This window comes from Salvelinus alpinus, chromosome 35, assembly GCF_045679555.1.
Source record: "Salvelinus alpinus chromosome 35, SLU_Salpinus.1, whole genome shotgun sequence".
Classification (NCBI taxonomy): Eukaryota; Metazoa; Chordata; class Actinopteri; order Salmoniformes; family Salmonidae; genus Salvelinus; species Salvelinus alpinus.
The window spans coordinates 2,764,745-2,780,372 of record NC_092120.1 but is presented as its reverse complement, the minus strand read 5'-3'; the positions used below and the strand labels follow the sequence as shown (position 1 = coordinate 2,780,372).

Genomic DNA, 15,628 nt, shown 5'->3' with positions numbered 1-15,628 from the left:
ATTCTCATGGAGGAATTATTTGTCAACATTCCATATTCATAATAACTAATTGTCACATAATTCAGATAATTAGTCAACAATTAATTAAACCCTTTTACCACAGACAAATAGAGCCACAAATCCATCCAGTAGTTTGGTCCCCATGGCTGAAACCAAAGAAATGCAGTCGTTCCAATCCTCATTAAATATTATTTGCACCACGTCACTCACTTATTTCTTAAATTAAGAAACGTATTATAATGAGATGATTTTTTTTGAAATATTGTCAAAAGATCTTAACTGCGAGGGGACTTTGGCATGAGGAAATCAAAAGGATGCCGTCCTTAAATACTAAAATATGATCCCAAGCTAATTACTAATCAGAGCCCTTACAAGCTTAGAGGTGAGCATTTGATCCACTAATCAAATTAATACATTCTCTCTGCCTCAAAATAAGGGCGTGTCAGTCGACTTTATGCCATTGGGATCCTGTATTGACATAGGCCCGACATCCACAAATAAGATTATATGGAATGTAAAATCAGCTCCAACCTGTGAGTAATTCGCATAGATACTGTTGTTGGTCAATTTCTTCAACAGATGATCAGGTCTATAATTATCAAACATATATTAGTAATGGAAATGAAACAGACTCTTTAAGTATTAAAATTACTTAAAGAGAGCAGGAGAGCTGGAAATGGAAGAAAACTCGCCTCCCTGCGGACCTGGCATCCTTTCACTCCCTCCTCTCTACATTCTCCTCTTCTGTCTCTGCTGCTAAAGCCACTTTCTACCACTCTAAATTCCAAGCATCTGCCTCTAACCCTAGGAAGCTCTTTGCCACCTTCTCCTCCCTCCTGAATCCTCCTCCCCCCTCCTCCCTCTCTGCGGATGACTTCGTCAACCATTTTGAAAAGAAGGTCGACGACATCCGATCCTCGTTTGCTAAGTCAAACAACACCGCTGGTTCTGCTCACACTGCCCTACCCTGTGCTTTGACCTCTTTCTCCTCTCTCTCTCCAGATGAAATCTTGCGTCTTGTGACGGCCGGCCGCCCAACAACCTGCCCGCTTGACCCTATCCCCTCCTCTCTTCTCCAGACCATTTCCGGAGACCTTCTCCCTTACCTCACCTCGCTCATCAACTCATCCTTGACCGCTGGCTACGTCCCTTCCGCCTTCAAGAGAGCGAGAGTTGCACCCCTTCTGAAAACCTACACTCGATCCCTCCGATGTCAACAACTACAGACCAGTAGCCCTTCTTTCTTTTCTCTCCAAAACTCTTGAACGTGCCGTCCTTGGCCAGCTCTCCTGCTATCTCTCTCAGAATGACCTTCTTGATCCAAATCAGTCAGGTTTCAAGACTAGTCATTCAACTGAGACTGCTCTTCTCTGTGTCACGGAGGCGCTCCGCACTGCTAAAGCTAACTCTCTCTCCTATGCTCTCATCCTTCTAGACCTATCGGCTGCCTTTGATACTGTGAACCATCAGATCCTCCTCTCCACCCTCTCCGAGTTGGGCATCTCCGGCGCGGCCCACGCTTGGATTGCGTCCTACCTGACAGGTCGCTCCTACCAGGTGGCGTGGCGAGAATCTGTCTCCGCACCACGTGCTCTCACCACTGGTGTCCCCCAGGGCTCTGTTCTAGGCCCTCTCCTATTCTCGCTATACACCAAGTCACTTGGCTCTGTCATATCCTCACATGGTCTCTCCTATCATTGCTATGCAGACGACACACAATTAATCTTCTCCTTTCCCCCTTCTGATAACCAGGTGGCGAATCGCATCTCTGCATGTCTGGCAGACATATCAGTGTGGATGACGGATCACCACCTCAAGCTGAACCTCGGCAAGACGGAGCTGCTCTTCCTCCCGGGGAAGGACTGCCCGTTCCATGATCTCGCCATCACGGTTGACAACTCCATTGTGTCCTCCTCCCAGAGTGCTAAGAACCTTGGCGTGATCCTGGACAACACCCTGTCGTTCTCAACTAACATCAAGGCGGTGACCCGTTCCTGTAGGTTCATGCTCTACAACATTCGCAGAGTACGACCCTGCCTCACACAGGAAGCGGCGCAGGTCCTAATCCAGGCACTTGTCATCTCCCGTCTGGATTACTGCAACTCGCTGTTGGCTGGGCTCCCTGCCTGTGCCATTAAACCCCTACAACTCATCCAGAACGCCGCAGCCCGTCTGGTGTTCAACCTTCCCAAGTTCTCTCACGTCACCCCGCTCCTCCGCTCTCTCCACTGGCTTCCAGTTGAAGCTCGCATCCGCTACAAGACCATGGTGCTTGCCTACGGAGCTGTGAGGGGAACGGCACCTCCGTACCTTCAGGCTCTGATCAGGCCCTACACCCAAACAAGGGCACTGCGTTCATCCACCTCTGGCCTGCTCGCCTCCCTACCTCTGAGGAAGTACAGCTCCCGCTCAGCCCAGTCAAAACTGTTCGCTGCTCTGGCACCCCAATGGTGGAACAAACTCCCCCACGACGCCAGGTCAGCGGAGTCAATCACCACCTTCCGGAAACACCTGAAACCCCACCTCTTTAAGGAATACCTAGGATAGGATAAAGTAATCCTTCTAACCCCCCCCCCCCCCCTTAAAAGAGTTAGATGCACTATTGTAAAGTGGTTGTTCCACTGGATATCATAAGGTGAATGCACCAACTTGTAAGTCGCTCTGGATAAGAGCGTCTGCTAAATGACTTAAATGTAATGTAAATGTAATACAATTGTAGGCAGAAGTTGGTACAGAGTACAGCATATGATATCTCTCCCCAGGTTCTGCAAAATGTCTAAGACATCCTGTAACTCATATAGCCTCTCCAGTCCTCCTTGCGTGTGTTTCCCTGGCAACAACATTTTAATAAATCTAACCTCCCCCTGACAGCAGCAACCATATTGTCAACAATTAAAAGCTCAGAAGTGGGTTTGACCGAAACTTGACCTTTCATCACAAATATAGGGTCATAACAAGGTGAACGAGTCCAAGCATCTTCTGACAGGTGGCTGTTTCCATCAGGCCTGCGGCAGCCTTGTGTTCTTAGAAAACCAGTCGTATTCTCAGAACCGGTTGGTGGGGCCCAGACAGGAGGAGTCTGAGCGTAGGCGGTTTTCGCCTTCTGATAGTGTCTGAAGGGCACAACACTCAAAACAGGTGTAAACACACACACAGAGGTCTCCTGAAGAGGAGACCTTAGTTTATCATAACACAATTTACTAACCCTTTAAAAGGTATGAGGCCTTGGTTTAACCCCTTCACTGTATATGGAATTTCCCCTCATGGAGTGAAACTTGACATGCGTACACCATTTCAAATGAATTAATTAACACTAAGTGAAGAACATATGTTATTGTCACTGTGGATCACTATTTGGGTCGCAGTTCGTTCGGGGAAAATATAAATTCTGTAAACATTATTAAAGTGTGCAATGTCTATGTACATAGGGCAGCAGCCTTCAATGTGCAAGGTTGAATAACCGGGTGGTAGCCGGCTAGTAACAGTGACTAACTTCAGGGCAGAGTACTGGGTGGAGGCTGGCTAGTGATGGCTATTTAGCAGTCTGATGGCCTTCAGATAGAAGCTGTTTTTAGTCTCTCAGTCCCAGATTTGATACACCTGTACTGACCTCGCCTTCTGGATGATAGCGGGGTGAACAGGCAGTGGCTCAGGTGGCGGAGGTCCTTGATGATCTTTTTGGACTTCCTATGACATTGGGTGCTGTAGATGTCCTGGAGGGCAGGCAGTGTGCCCCCGGTGATGTGTTGGGCAGAGCGCACCACCCTTTGGAGAGCCCTGTTGCGGACGGTGCCGTTGCTGCACCAGAAGGTGATACAGCCCAACGTGATGCTCTCAATGGTGCATCTGTAAAAGTTTGTGAAGGTCTTAACAACTGGATGAAACTACCAACCTGTTGCTTTGGCCCAATTAAAAATAACATCTAAATGATTAGCGCCACTAACAACGTTTACAAAAACTAGCGGCCAAGATGGATGCTTGCTAAGCATTCTGCATATTTATGTAAAAAGACCATTAGATTTACTATCGGCTGTTAAGCAAGGTTGACACATTGGTTACACTTGCTCCAGGTGAGTCAGAGCTGATTTAATGCCCCATGATTTTCACGAGTACACCTCCAGCTACAATTACAACTTTCAACATTTGTGGAACACCACAAATGAGGAGCAATCCTGTGGTTCAGAGATTATCAATACAATGAACCTGGGAATCTCCAACACTGACTATTCATGAAAGTAAACCTCATGTTGTGTAGGTGTTGAGCTGAAACTAAGTCTTCTGAAGGCGTTTTAAATCGATTTTGAATGGATGTGTGAAGGAAGGAGTATGAATTAGACTGGGAAAGTCCCAGTTGTGGTCTCCAAATACTGCGCCTCTATTGATCCCATATCCATGATTGAAGGCCTGGTATGAGGGGCAAAGGGAACAGTAAACTAGTTGATAGCAGCTGTGATTTTAGGCTTTCTACACAACCCTGATAACAGCAGGGCTGTTCAACGTCAGTCCTGGAGAGCTGAAACGTTTTTGTTTTTCATCTTCTAATAAGGAACTAATTCAGACCTGAGACACCAGGGGCCTGTTGCACAAAAGTAGAATTAAGACATCCGGGATAAATGACTCAGCTGAGCTCAATGAAGCCAAAACATGTGCGTCCAGGCTTAATTGGTTGCACAAAGACCAAGCCAGGATGAGCAGACACGGATTCATTAAGCCAGGTGAAACCAATCCTGGATAGGTGCGCGCTCACGGCTCACTCAAATAGACCCCGCCACAGATCACAGATTAACTGATTTACCATGGCAACTAGAGCCGCGTACTTTTCCCCGTCGGAAGCACAAATCCTCATGGAGGCATACGAGGAGGTAAAAGATATAATTAAGAAGAAAGGCAACACCGCCACAGTGATAAAGCAAAGAGAAAAAGCGTGGCAAAGTATTGCAGACCGCCTGAATGCGTAAGTAGTGCACAATTACACACTCACCGCTCCGCTGAAACATCACAATTACAATTCAAATATTTAATTCACATCTCCAAAAATGCAGTTGTACTGTAATTATGAAACGGTTAAATTTTTAATTGAAATGCACTGCAGATATGAGTGAAATTGTGTAAAGTAACTCCATCACACTGTATAAAGCTATGATACATTTTTTGATATTTTTACTGAAAACAAGACAAAAATACCAAGTAATTTTTTGCAGTGTGACTCCATTAAATGTGTGTGTGTGTGTAGATTAAACATGAACGGGCCAAAACGGACATGGCAGCAGGTCAAAATCAAATACAAGAACATTCTGCAGAATGGTATGGTCCCTGACTAATATTTAACAAAGCACAAGCATATATTGTACCCAGAAGGTGCCTGCTCACACATTGTCTGTACTGTTTTAGCAGTGAAAAAGAATACCCACAGACAAGGCACGGGTGGTGGGTCACCAAAGGCTGACCTTACCCCAGCAGAGGACATGGCCTTGGAGCTAAATAAAGGCAGGCCCGTCTTAGAGGGGATCCCTGGGGGGAAAGAGACGAGCATAGGTTCCTCCCAAGATGCCACCCGCTTCATTCAAGGTATGTCCTTCCATCTCTACATGGGATACAACCACATTCATATTGAATCAATTTGGACTGTCTGACTTTGGTTTACCTATTGCCTTGCAGTGTCTGGCAGCACTGTGTTCCTGTTAGAGCCACCAGCACAAGCACCAGACGATGCTGATCCAGTGAGTACTCCATCAAAGGCATACTGTAGGCCTGGCATGTCTTGTCTACTAGCTTCAATATGAATCCGATTAAATGTGATAGGGTGAAGGCCCCAGTGCAGCAGCAACAGCACATGATGGAGACGATGATGAGGAGGAGACCATCTCTCTGGATTCCAGAAGGCATGAGGTATCATGTTAAGACTGTGAAAGTACTATTTACTCTACAATGGTGAGGAGTCCTCATCAAAATCAAAAAATCTAATTTCTTTTACAGGACCCAGATGCTATACAGTGGGAAAACCAGCCTGGCAACATAGTGCGTATTAATAAAAGGACACCACATCCTGCCAAATTCCAGCTGCGCTAATTGTATTGTGTTCACAGAGCTCACAAGCTATCAGAAAGTTGTATGGCAACCACCTCCGGCGCCAAATAGAACTGGCAGACATAGACATTCAGTACAAGAAGAAAAAGATGGAAAATCTTGCACTGGAGTCCGAAATAAAAAAGAGGACAATTAGGAAACTGGACCTTGAAATAAAAAACTTGAGAGGGAGGTGAGATATGCCTTCAATGTACACTGTATGCTAACTGTAACACAAATGTATTAATCATTATTTTTCTTTCCTCCCCCAGCTCCAAGAAGATGACACAGCTCAAAATAAAAATTAGGTATATTCTCGTAAAGTCAAGTGAGCCATGACATATGAGCTCTTATTGTGAGCACACAGGACGGTGGCATCTTTCTAAGGTTTTTTTTATTTTCCCAGCAATCAGTACAACCAAGTCATCGTTATAAGGCATCGCCCTCTTTTGCCCACCCCCCCAGCACCAGGTGTGGCCACTAGCCTATATGAAGGCCCAAAATTGTGTGTTCCTTTCTGCTCTGACAATGGCATGCCCATTCGTGCGAGATGTGGTGGATGAAGAAGCACTTGTGCTGAGGAGAGCCTTCAGGCGAGAAAGGGTCTTCAGGGACCGGTTGGACCCACTGGCCTTCCCTGATGACCATCTATATGAAAGATACAGGTTTTCTGCAGATGGCATCAGGTATCTATGCAGACTACTGGGTCCCAGGATTAAGCACCGCACTGCACGGAGCCATGCACTGAGTGTGGAGCAAATGGTTTGTGTGGCCTTGCGCTTTTTTGCTAGTGGAGCCTTCCTGTACTCAGTGGGGGATGCAGAACAGCTGAACAAGGCCACAATTTGCCGCACAATAAGGAGTGTGTGTCTGGCTATCAAAGCATTAGCAGATGTCTTCATCTCCTTCCCTGGCCACAGAAGACTCTGTGACATCAAAGAGGAGTTCTATAGGATTGCAGGTAAGAGGATCTACAAATTACAGGACAACTGTTAACACATAGTAGGATACTCATTACTTTGTGTGACAGGTTTCCCCAATGTCATTGGTGCAGTGGACTGCACACACATAAGGATAAAAGCCCCCTCAGGTGCCCATGAGGCCGATTTTGTGAATAGGAAATCCTTTCACAGCATTAATGTTCAGGTGAACATAACTTTTTGATATTGTCCATTGACGAACACTCTGCATTGCCAGTGATGTGCATTGATTGGTGTAATATTCCTCATCTTATGATTTCAGATGGTCTGCAATGCTGACTGTGTGATCAGCAATGTTGTGGCAAAATGGCCTGGCTCAGTCCATGACTCCAGAATCTTTCGGGCCTCTGAAATCTATCAGTGCCTATCACAAGGTAAGCCACACAACCCCTATTTATAACCATCATGGCTGTGTCAAGAATATCACTGTGTTTATGAGGTAGTAATGATGAGATTTTGTGTTGACAGGTGAATTCTCTGGTGTGTTGCTGGGAGACAGGGGGTATGGCTGCCAGCCTTTTCTCCTGACACCTTTCACAGACCCCCAGGAAGCACAGCAGGCCTACAACCATGCCCATGCCAGGACCAGGGCCAGAGTTGAAATGACCTTTGGCCTCCTGAAGGCACGCTTTCACTGCCTTCACAAATTAAGGGTCAGCCCTGTTAGGGCATGTGATATTACTGTGGCTTGTGCTGTCCTCCACAATGTGGCCTGCCTGAGGAAGGAGAGGGCCCCCAGAGTGCCACCAGCCATGGACTGGGACAATCCGGCAATCTTCCCTGATGATGACAGTGGTCGGCTGCTGAGGGACCAATATGTGTTGAATTATTTTAGTTAGTATGTGTGCTTTCAATTTTGGTTAAATGTCCTGCGGTGGCAGAGGAATTTGGTTTTTTTTGGGTTCGTTTTTTGACGAATTTGGCCTCTTATGATGTTTGTGCGGTATACTGTGTGTAATACAAGGCTGCAGGGAGGCTACTGCATCCATTCATTTGTCTGTTCAGTTGATGTGTATGGATTTGTCCTGCATTTATTTTAGTGTGCAGACATGCAGGGTGTGTTATATACAGACCTTTGAATGTGTATGTATCATTTTGTATAATATGCTTGGATTCTGTGCTTTCCATCTTGTAGAGTCACTGTGACTTCAGTTTCGAAAGGAGCTGATGGTTTACCTGCTTTGTTTTGTCCTTATTCAATAAAGGAACATAATGTTACACATTGTGTTTTTATATTCATATGGAATGTGTATTTGTTTATATGACAGAGTACTAGGGCCACACTGAAGAAAAAGGATAAAGTCATAAATTTATGAGGCTGGTTCTTTCTGCAGAAAAGCTACATATTGTTTTTACAGTTTTGATACTTATGACAATGTGATACTTAATATTCTGGCACATCAGCATGTCTTTGTTTATGAAACCATACTGAAGTACAATTTCACGAAATGCCCCACATCTGTCATTTTAACAACTGTCCTCCTTTAAAACAACTGGTTACAATATTATGACTTGTGTTTTTTTCCCCTCTGTGGCCCTAATATTCTATCATTTTATATATAGCCTTATAGTCTATGGGAAACTGTAAATTATCTAATGATAGCAACATCATCTAAAAATCATTTTTTATCCAAAATCATTGAAATTAATGATCACAAACGTTTAAATAATAACAGTGGGTCTAGTTATATGTGATAACAATGTATAGTGAGCAGTGAAATAACTATTGGTTTCCATTTGTGGTGACTGCTGACTGACATTAGGGATGAGATTAAATAGATCCTGGAATTTAGCCTGGTCTGGAGCAGGCTAGCTCCACAGAATAAATCTCCATGGTAATTTATACCATAACATATCCTCCTGCCCCCTATCCATCTTTAGTGCAACCGGATTACGGATCAATTGAGCCAGGATCACCAAGATATCCTGGCTTAATCCCTTATCCTAGTTTTGTGCAACAGGCCCCAGGTGAGGGCAATGAACTACCAGGTAGAAACAAAAAACAAGTGTTTTGGCCCGGAATTGAGAAGTCCCGGTGTAAAGGGTGGCAGTAGCCGACACCTTGAGCAATCCAGGTAGGCAGAGTGTCTGGGGCAAGCAATTATTGTCGTCTTCCAGCTGTGGGCCAACTCCAGCGTGTTCTGAGCACGCTCGCCGTCCGGCAGCAGGGAGTCGTCCTGTCTGTTGCCGTTGCCACAGAGACCGGACACAGCAGAGTAGTAGGTGCGGGGAAGGATGACCATGGTGGTGCCAGTCTTGTACAGAATCAGCTGCAGGCCAAACTCAATCTGGATGACGATGGACGAGGGGGAGAGAGGTCACCACAAGGCCTTTCTGGAAGGAGTATGGTAAGGGATTGTGCAGGCCATTAACCTGAGGTGGAAAAAGTTAAACTGCTGTTGCAGCTGGCAGCAGAGATGCTGACGGTAAAGGGGATCAACCCTGTCTGATTGGAGCTCGACTGAGCCAGCATGTATGAACAGCTATCCCTGAAGTAAAACTCTTGCCTGTCAAAACGAATGAAATGTTGCCACCCATCAAGGTACAGTTGAGGGGTCGTGGGCTCGCCTGCCCTCCAGCTGCTTACAGATGTAAGCATGTGGGGCACTGGGCAGGGGTGCAGAGGATCTCCCCGGTAGCTGGGTCACAGAGGCAGAGCTGTCCGCAGTCTTCTGGGGTCCAGAAGGTGGTGTTGAGTCTGTGGTAGATTTCTCTGGCATCAGTACAGCCACACTGCTCTGGACGAAGCCGGCATTACAAAAGCAGCCCTGCACACAGATCTGGATGTACATTTTGGAGTTGGACTCACAGGTGTGTGTGTGTGGATAGGCTGACCCACAGTCATCACAGTAGCTGATCACTGGACAGATCACATCTGGGGAGAGAAATCAATTTGAGATGTTTTATTCCGGAAATATTATATGTTATATGTACTCCAACAAGGGAAGTGAATGTAGCACAGGGTTGTCCCTATTTCCAATCCCCTCCATGTTAACTCAGCCTAACAGTCCATATTGCTGACTACAGTAGATGACTATAGATGACTATGCTGGTGCAGGGACAAGAGCAGTAATGTTACCTACTGTACCTGTGCTGTGGCAGCCGAGGACTTAATTTGAGACAGTGCAGACATGCTGGTCAGGGCAAGCAAATGGTTCACAGACCAGGGAAGCCCCACAGGTGCAGATCATAGTGCACTCCTGGAGAGGCCTGCTCTCTGAGGCCAAGGATAAAGACACAGGTTTGAATAAACAAACTATACAGAGTAATTAAACATTACCAGTTCAACCATAGCATAGACTTATGACTTTGATATGCATGATGTGCTGTTTGGGTGAGTTTTTAAAGGGAAGTATATTGAGATTGACATTTCAATATTTGCTTTTATTTGATGAATAATCAGCTCTGCTTACTCCATCAGTAGGCTTTTCTATAAACATACCTAAAACCTCCTCCCGTCCTGACAGCAGCCACACTGCCCTGCTGGTACGCAGGACTGACCATTGGTCACATTGGCACCCCTCCTCACAGCCATCTGGGCACGGCACAGACCCCGCCGCTCCAGGGCACAGAGAGGAACAAGCGTTGGCACACAGGCTGTGTGGCTGAACTGGGGGCAATGAGCTGAGGAATAGAATAGTAATGATTAATACATGCATTTGTAAATAGGCCCACATTAATGTTAAACAGATCTCCAGTGAAGACCTAGATGACTAATTAGACATTTATGGCATCTTGTTTGGCTTCATTCATGAGAATATATATTTAGCTTAAGTTTCCATATTATAATTATTAAAGGGTAATCAGCAGAGTTTTATAGATTGAATGCATTGTGAGGGACACATTTGAGCAATATGATGCCATTTTCTGTCAGAGGGGAAACTTACCACAGCCACCTTGACCCTTGCCTCCTGACACTCCACATTATATGCCTGCAGCTGCTCACACAGCAGCTGCTGGGTCTGGTTCCCTGCCACACACAGGTCAGCCATGCAGTGGGAGTAGTGGGTCTGTGGCTGGACTACAGAGTGACAGGAGGAGAAGGGGCCGCCAGGCAGTGTGAGTAGGCCACAGTAGAGCTCACAGCCATGCAGGGGCACTGACAGAGGGGGAAGTTAGCCCCAAACCCATCACTGCAGGGGGACGCAGGCCTGCACATGACCCATCTCAACAGGTGACACAAAACCCATCGGGGTCAGAGGTCAGGGTTCCCCTGGGCACCTGTAGGTCATCCATGGGGTCATTGTTGTAGTTCCCACACAGGCCACAGGCCATGCTCTAGTAGGATGAGTCAGAGATATTTACCAGGAGCAGGTTGTGTAGACTGGAGATGACCTGGACTGACCCAAGCGCCTGGATGGTTACCAGATGACCATTCTGATGCAGACTCACATCACTGTGGGAGAAGGGCAGGTTCTCAAGGACTCCATTGACCCTGGGGAAAAGGGAAAGTTGAGATCACTGTTGATTACATATTGTACAGTCAGTCCTAACTATGTAAAGTTAATTTGTAAAATAATACAAAAAAAAAAGAAAAAAAAAGGCAGTATCTGCATCAAACTACATAAAATATTAATGCTGATGGTGAAACCCATCCTTTACCTGAACCTCTCCAAGATGGCCAGAGACCCATCTTCATCCTATTGATGACCATGTGTATTTCCCGGGATGCATTCTCACTGCCATGACGCACAGCCACCATAAACTCCTCCACAGTTTTAGAGTGCAGCTGGCAGGTATGGAGCAGGATGTAGTCACATCCCATGGAACTCAAACGCCTGCCCGTCAAACGTGTTGTAGTGGGATCCGCCATCCACTAGACAGTGTGCCACACTGGGGCTTGGGTAGCTGCCATGTACTCCCTTCTGAACCCCACACTCCTCCCCCTCCCAATGGGAGATTTTATGGCAAGACGTGTCCACCTGCACGGCACACATCTCTTCTCACAGGACAACACCAGGTACTCTTCATGGTGGAAGTAGCCGCAGTTCTCAGGCTGGACACAGAGGGAGCCACTGAGCACCAGGCCTAGTTCACAGAAGCAGTTCTCCCAGTGGTCTGCAGGCAGCGCCACAGTTTTGTTGAGCCAACCTTCGCAGATGAGAGTAGGACCAGAGCAGTGTTAGGTGTAGCTTGTGCCTTTTGGACAGGCTCTGTCTGTGAAGGGAGAATGGCATTGTTTAGTTGTTATACAGTGAATAGGCATGAGTGATTTTGGCTCCACTGGGTAAATCAATGATGTGTTACTGCCATCTAGTGGTAAAGAGGCAGCAGAGGCACTGCCTGAATAATAGTAACCGTTTTCTAAACAAGCACCTGCTATTCATTTTCAGCCTTATAAAACCTATCAACATCTTAGCTGGAGAATAAATTGCATGTAAAAAATCCATGGTGCAAAACTACAAGGCAAGTATCTGAGTGTGAATGCTAATAATACCACTGCTCTGGCATTTCCCTACGGTGTGTCTCCCAACGATGTGTGATCAATATCAACTAACCAAACACAATGAAATGTTAATACCACACTTTCAGAAGAATCTACAAGCCGTCCAAATTTCATTTAGTACACAGCAATGCTTAACGCCAAACAGCGCAGTGTTGCAATTCCAGAGAATGTTAATTCGTTTTTGCTTGTGGAACAAGCTGATAGAGGTGCATAATTACAGCATAAGTTGGGGCTCCTCTGGGCTTGAACCTCAGCACTGTCCATCTTACAGGCTTCAGCCTATTCAGCCAGCCACCAACATAGAGCAAGCTGTTGGTCTTTGTGATGACACGCAGGTCACCAATACAGAGGTTGAAGAATCCAGCTGGGTCCACTTTGACGTGACAGTCTCGGAAAGTTACGTTGACCTACAAAATCTTCCCAAATACCCCTGAGCTGGAGAAGAGGGTCAGCTGCTCTGGGGAACATTTCGGACAGTTTCCAAAGCCGGGGTCCACACACCATGGGTAGTCTCCACTCTTCCACAACTTCAAGAACTCTGTTGAAACCCTCCCTGTCAGCTCATCAGCAGGGTCAGAGTTCTAGTTGCCACACAGGCCACAGGTGGTGTTGGAATATTTTCCAGAGAGGATGATGGCAATATTTGCCTTTACTCTCAAGCTGATGGAGAAGCCCCAGTCTGTGTGGATGTAGATGATCAGACCAACAGCATGAACCACTGTGGAGGGACTGAAGAGGAGGGGCATGTTCTTCTGGACTCCATTCACCTGTAGGGGGAGGAAACCCTAACCTCAAATGTTTCAGAATGATGACCATTCACAGATTAGGGCTGGAATTTCTGCCTGAAGTGTCAAATCGAATATACCCCTTTTTATATTTAAACATACAATGACTGAAAAACTGCTTGTTCAAAGATGCCCCAAATAAATCAGCCTCTTGTTACTGTGCCTTGAATAGATGTAGGCTATACTGGCAATGTTTAATTATTATTAAACATTATTATTATTCACTATTGTGAAAACCTACCTGTACAGTTTCAATGTTTTTATGGTAATCTCCACGATGGTGCCATTCACCTTGACCAGTAAATTCGTAGGAGAGTCTTGATGCTTGTCAGTCTGGACATGCACTTCAATTGACATCAAAACTATGAAAAAACACATGGCATCATGTAGTAACCAAAGAAGTGCTAAACAAATCAAAATCTATTTTAGATTATTCAAAGTAGCCATCCTTTGCCTTGATGACAGCTTTGCACACTCCTGGCATTCTCCCAACCAGCTTCACCTGGAATGCTTTTCCAACAGTCTTGAAGGAGTTCCCACGTATGCTTAGCACTTGTTGGCTGCTTTTCCTTCGCTCTGCGGTCCAACTCATCCCAAACCATCTCAATTGGGTTGAGATCAGGTGATTGTGGAGGCCAGGTCATCTGATGCAGCACTCCATCACTCTCCTTCTTGGTCAAATAGCCGTTACACAGCCTGGAGGTGTGTTTTGGGTCATTGTCCTGTTAAAAAACAAATGACAATCCCACTAAGCGCAAACCAGATGGGATGGTGTGTCACTGTAGAATGCTGTGGTAGCCATACTGGCTAAGTGTGCCTTGAATTTTTTATAAATCACAGACAGTGTCACCAGCAAAACACCATCACACCTCCTTCTCCATGCTTCACGGTGGAAACCACACATGCAGAGATCATCCGTTCACCTACTCTGCATTTCACAAGGACACGGGGGTTGAAACCAAAAATCTCAAAATTGGACTCATCAGACCAAAGGACAGATTTCCACTGATCTAATGTCCATTGCTTGTGTTTCTTGGCCCAAGCAAGTATCTTATTCTTATTGGTGTCCTTTAGTAGTGGTTTCTTTGCAGCAATTCGGCCATGAAGGCCTGATTCACGCAGTCTCCTCTGAACAGTTGATGATGAGATGTGTCTGTTACTTGAACTCTGAAGCATTTATTTGGGCTGCAATTTCTGAGGCTGGTAACACTAATGAACTTATCCTCTGCAGCAGAGGTAACTCTTGGTCTTCCTTTCCTGTGGCGGTCATCATGTGAGCCAGTTTCATCATACTGAAGCACTTGATGTTTTTTTTCTAATTTTTCTGTATGTATGTATGTATGTGTGTGTGTGTGTATGTATGTATGTACAGTGGGGAGAACAAGTATTTGATACACTGCCGATTTTGCAGGTTTTCCTACTTACAAAGCATGTAGAGGTCTGTAATTTTTATCATAGGTACACTTCAACTATGAGAGACGGAATCTAAAACAAAAATCCAGAAAATCACATTGTATGATTTTTAAGTAATTAATTTGCATTTTATTGCATGACATAAGTATTTGATACATCAGAAAAGCAGAACTTAATATTTGGTACAGAAACCTTTGTTTGCAATTACAGAGATCATACGTTTCCTGTAGTTCTTGACTAGGTTTGCACACACTGCAGCAGGGATTTTGGCCCACTCCTCCCTACAGATCTTCTCCAGATCCTTCAGGTTTCGGGGCTGTCGCTGGGCAATACGGACTTTCAGCTCCCTCCAAAGATTTTCTATTGGGTTCAGGTCTGGAGACTGGCTAGGCCACTCCAGGACCTTGAGATGCTTCTTACGGAGCCACTCCTTAGTTGCCATGGCTGTGTGCTTCGTGTCGTTGTCATGCTGGAAGACCCAGCCACGACCCATCTTCAATGCTCTTACTGAGGGAAGGAGGTTGTTGGCCAAGATCTCGCGATACATGGCCCCATCCATCCTCCCCTCAATACGGTGCAGTCGTCCTGTCCCCTTTGCAGAAAAGCATCCCCAAAGAATGATGTTTCCACCTCCATGCTTCACGGTTGGGATGGTGTTCTTGGGGTTGTACTCATCCTTCTTCTTCCTCCAAACACGGCGAGTGGAGTTTAGACCAAAAAGCTCTATTTTTGAATCATCAGACCACATGACCTTCTCCCATTCCTCCTCTGGATCATCCAGATGGTCATTGGCAAACTTCAGACGGGCCTGGACATGCGCCTGCTTGAGCAGGGGGACCTTGTGTGCGCTGCAGGATTTTAATCCATGACGGCGTAGTGTGTTACTAATGGTTTTCTTTGAGACTGTGGTCCCAGCTCTCTTCAGGTCATTGACCAGG

General features: G+C 45.8%; 1 protein-coding gene across 2 annotated transcripts; it reads left to right on the top strand.

The window, feature by feature from the left end:
* The first annotated feature begins 4,572 nt into the window (after positions 1-4,572).
* Positions 4,573-8,287, top strand: LOC139563966 (myb/SANT-like DNA-binding domain-containing protein 4). 2 transcript variants are annotated; one of them, XM_071383070.1, is made up of 12 exons: positions 4,573-4,954; positions 5,234-5,304; positions 5,392-5,568; positions 5,659-5,720; positions 5,803-5,889; positions 5,977-6,018; positions 6,087-6,259; positions 6,339-6,374; positions 6,473-7,027; positions 7,097-7,212; positions 7,309-7,420; positions 7,515-8,287. In XM_071383070.1, exons 1-9 carry the CDS (start codon positions 4,797-4,799, stop codon positions 6,627-6,629), a joined length of 963 nt encoding a protein of 320 aa, XP_071239171.1. In that variant the 5' UTR covers positions 4,573-4,796; the 3' UTR covers positions 6,630-7,027; positions 7,097-7,212; positions 7,309-7,420; positions 7,515-8,287. The 2 variants fall into 2 exon arrangements, with proteins under 2 accessions (XP_071239171.1, XP_071239170.1); XM_071383069.1 differs by lacking the exon at positions 7,097-7,212.
* The last annotated feature ends 7,341 nt before the right edge of the window (positions 8,288-15,628 follow it).

Bases quoted from the DNA above. Each gene is read 5' to 3' on its own strand.
- LOC139563966 (XM_071383069.1), top strand. From the start codon at position 4,797: ATGGCAACTAGAGCCGCGTACTTTTCCCCGTCGGAAGCACAAATCCTC. The intron at 5,890-5,976 runs GTATCATGTTAA...TTTCTTTTACAG, and splicing joins TGGATTCCAGAAGGCATGAG to GACCCAGATGCTATACAGTG. The intron at 6,375-6,472 runs GTATATTCTCGT...TTATTTTCCCAG, and splicing joins CAGCTCAAAATAAAAATTAG to CAATCAGTACAACCAAGTCA.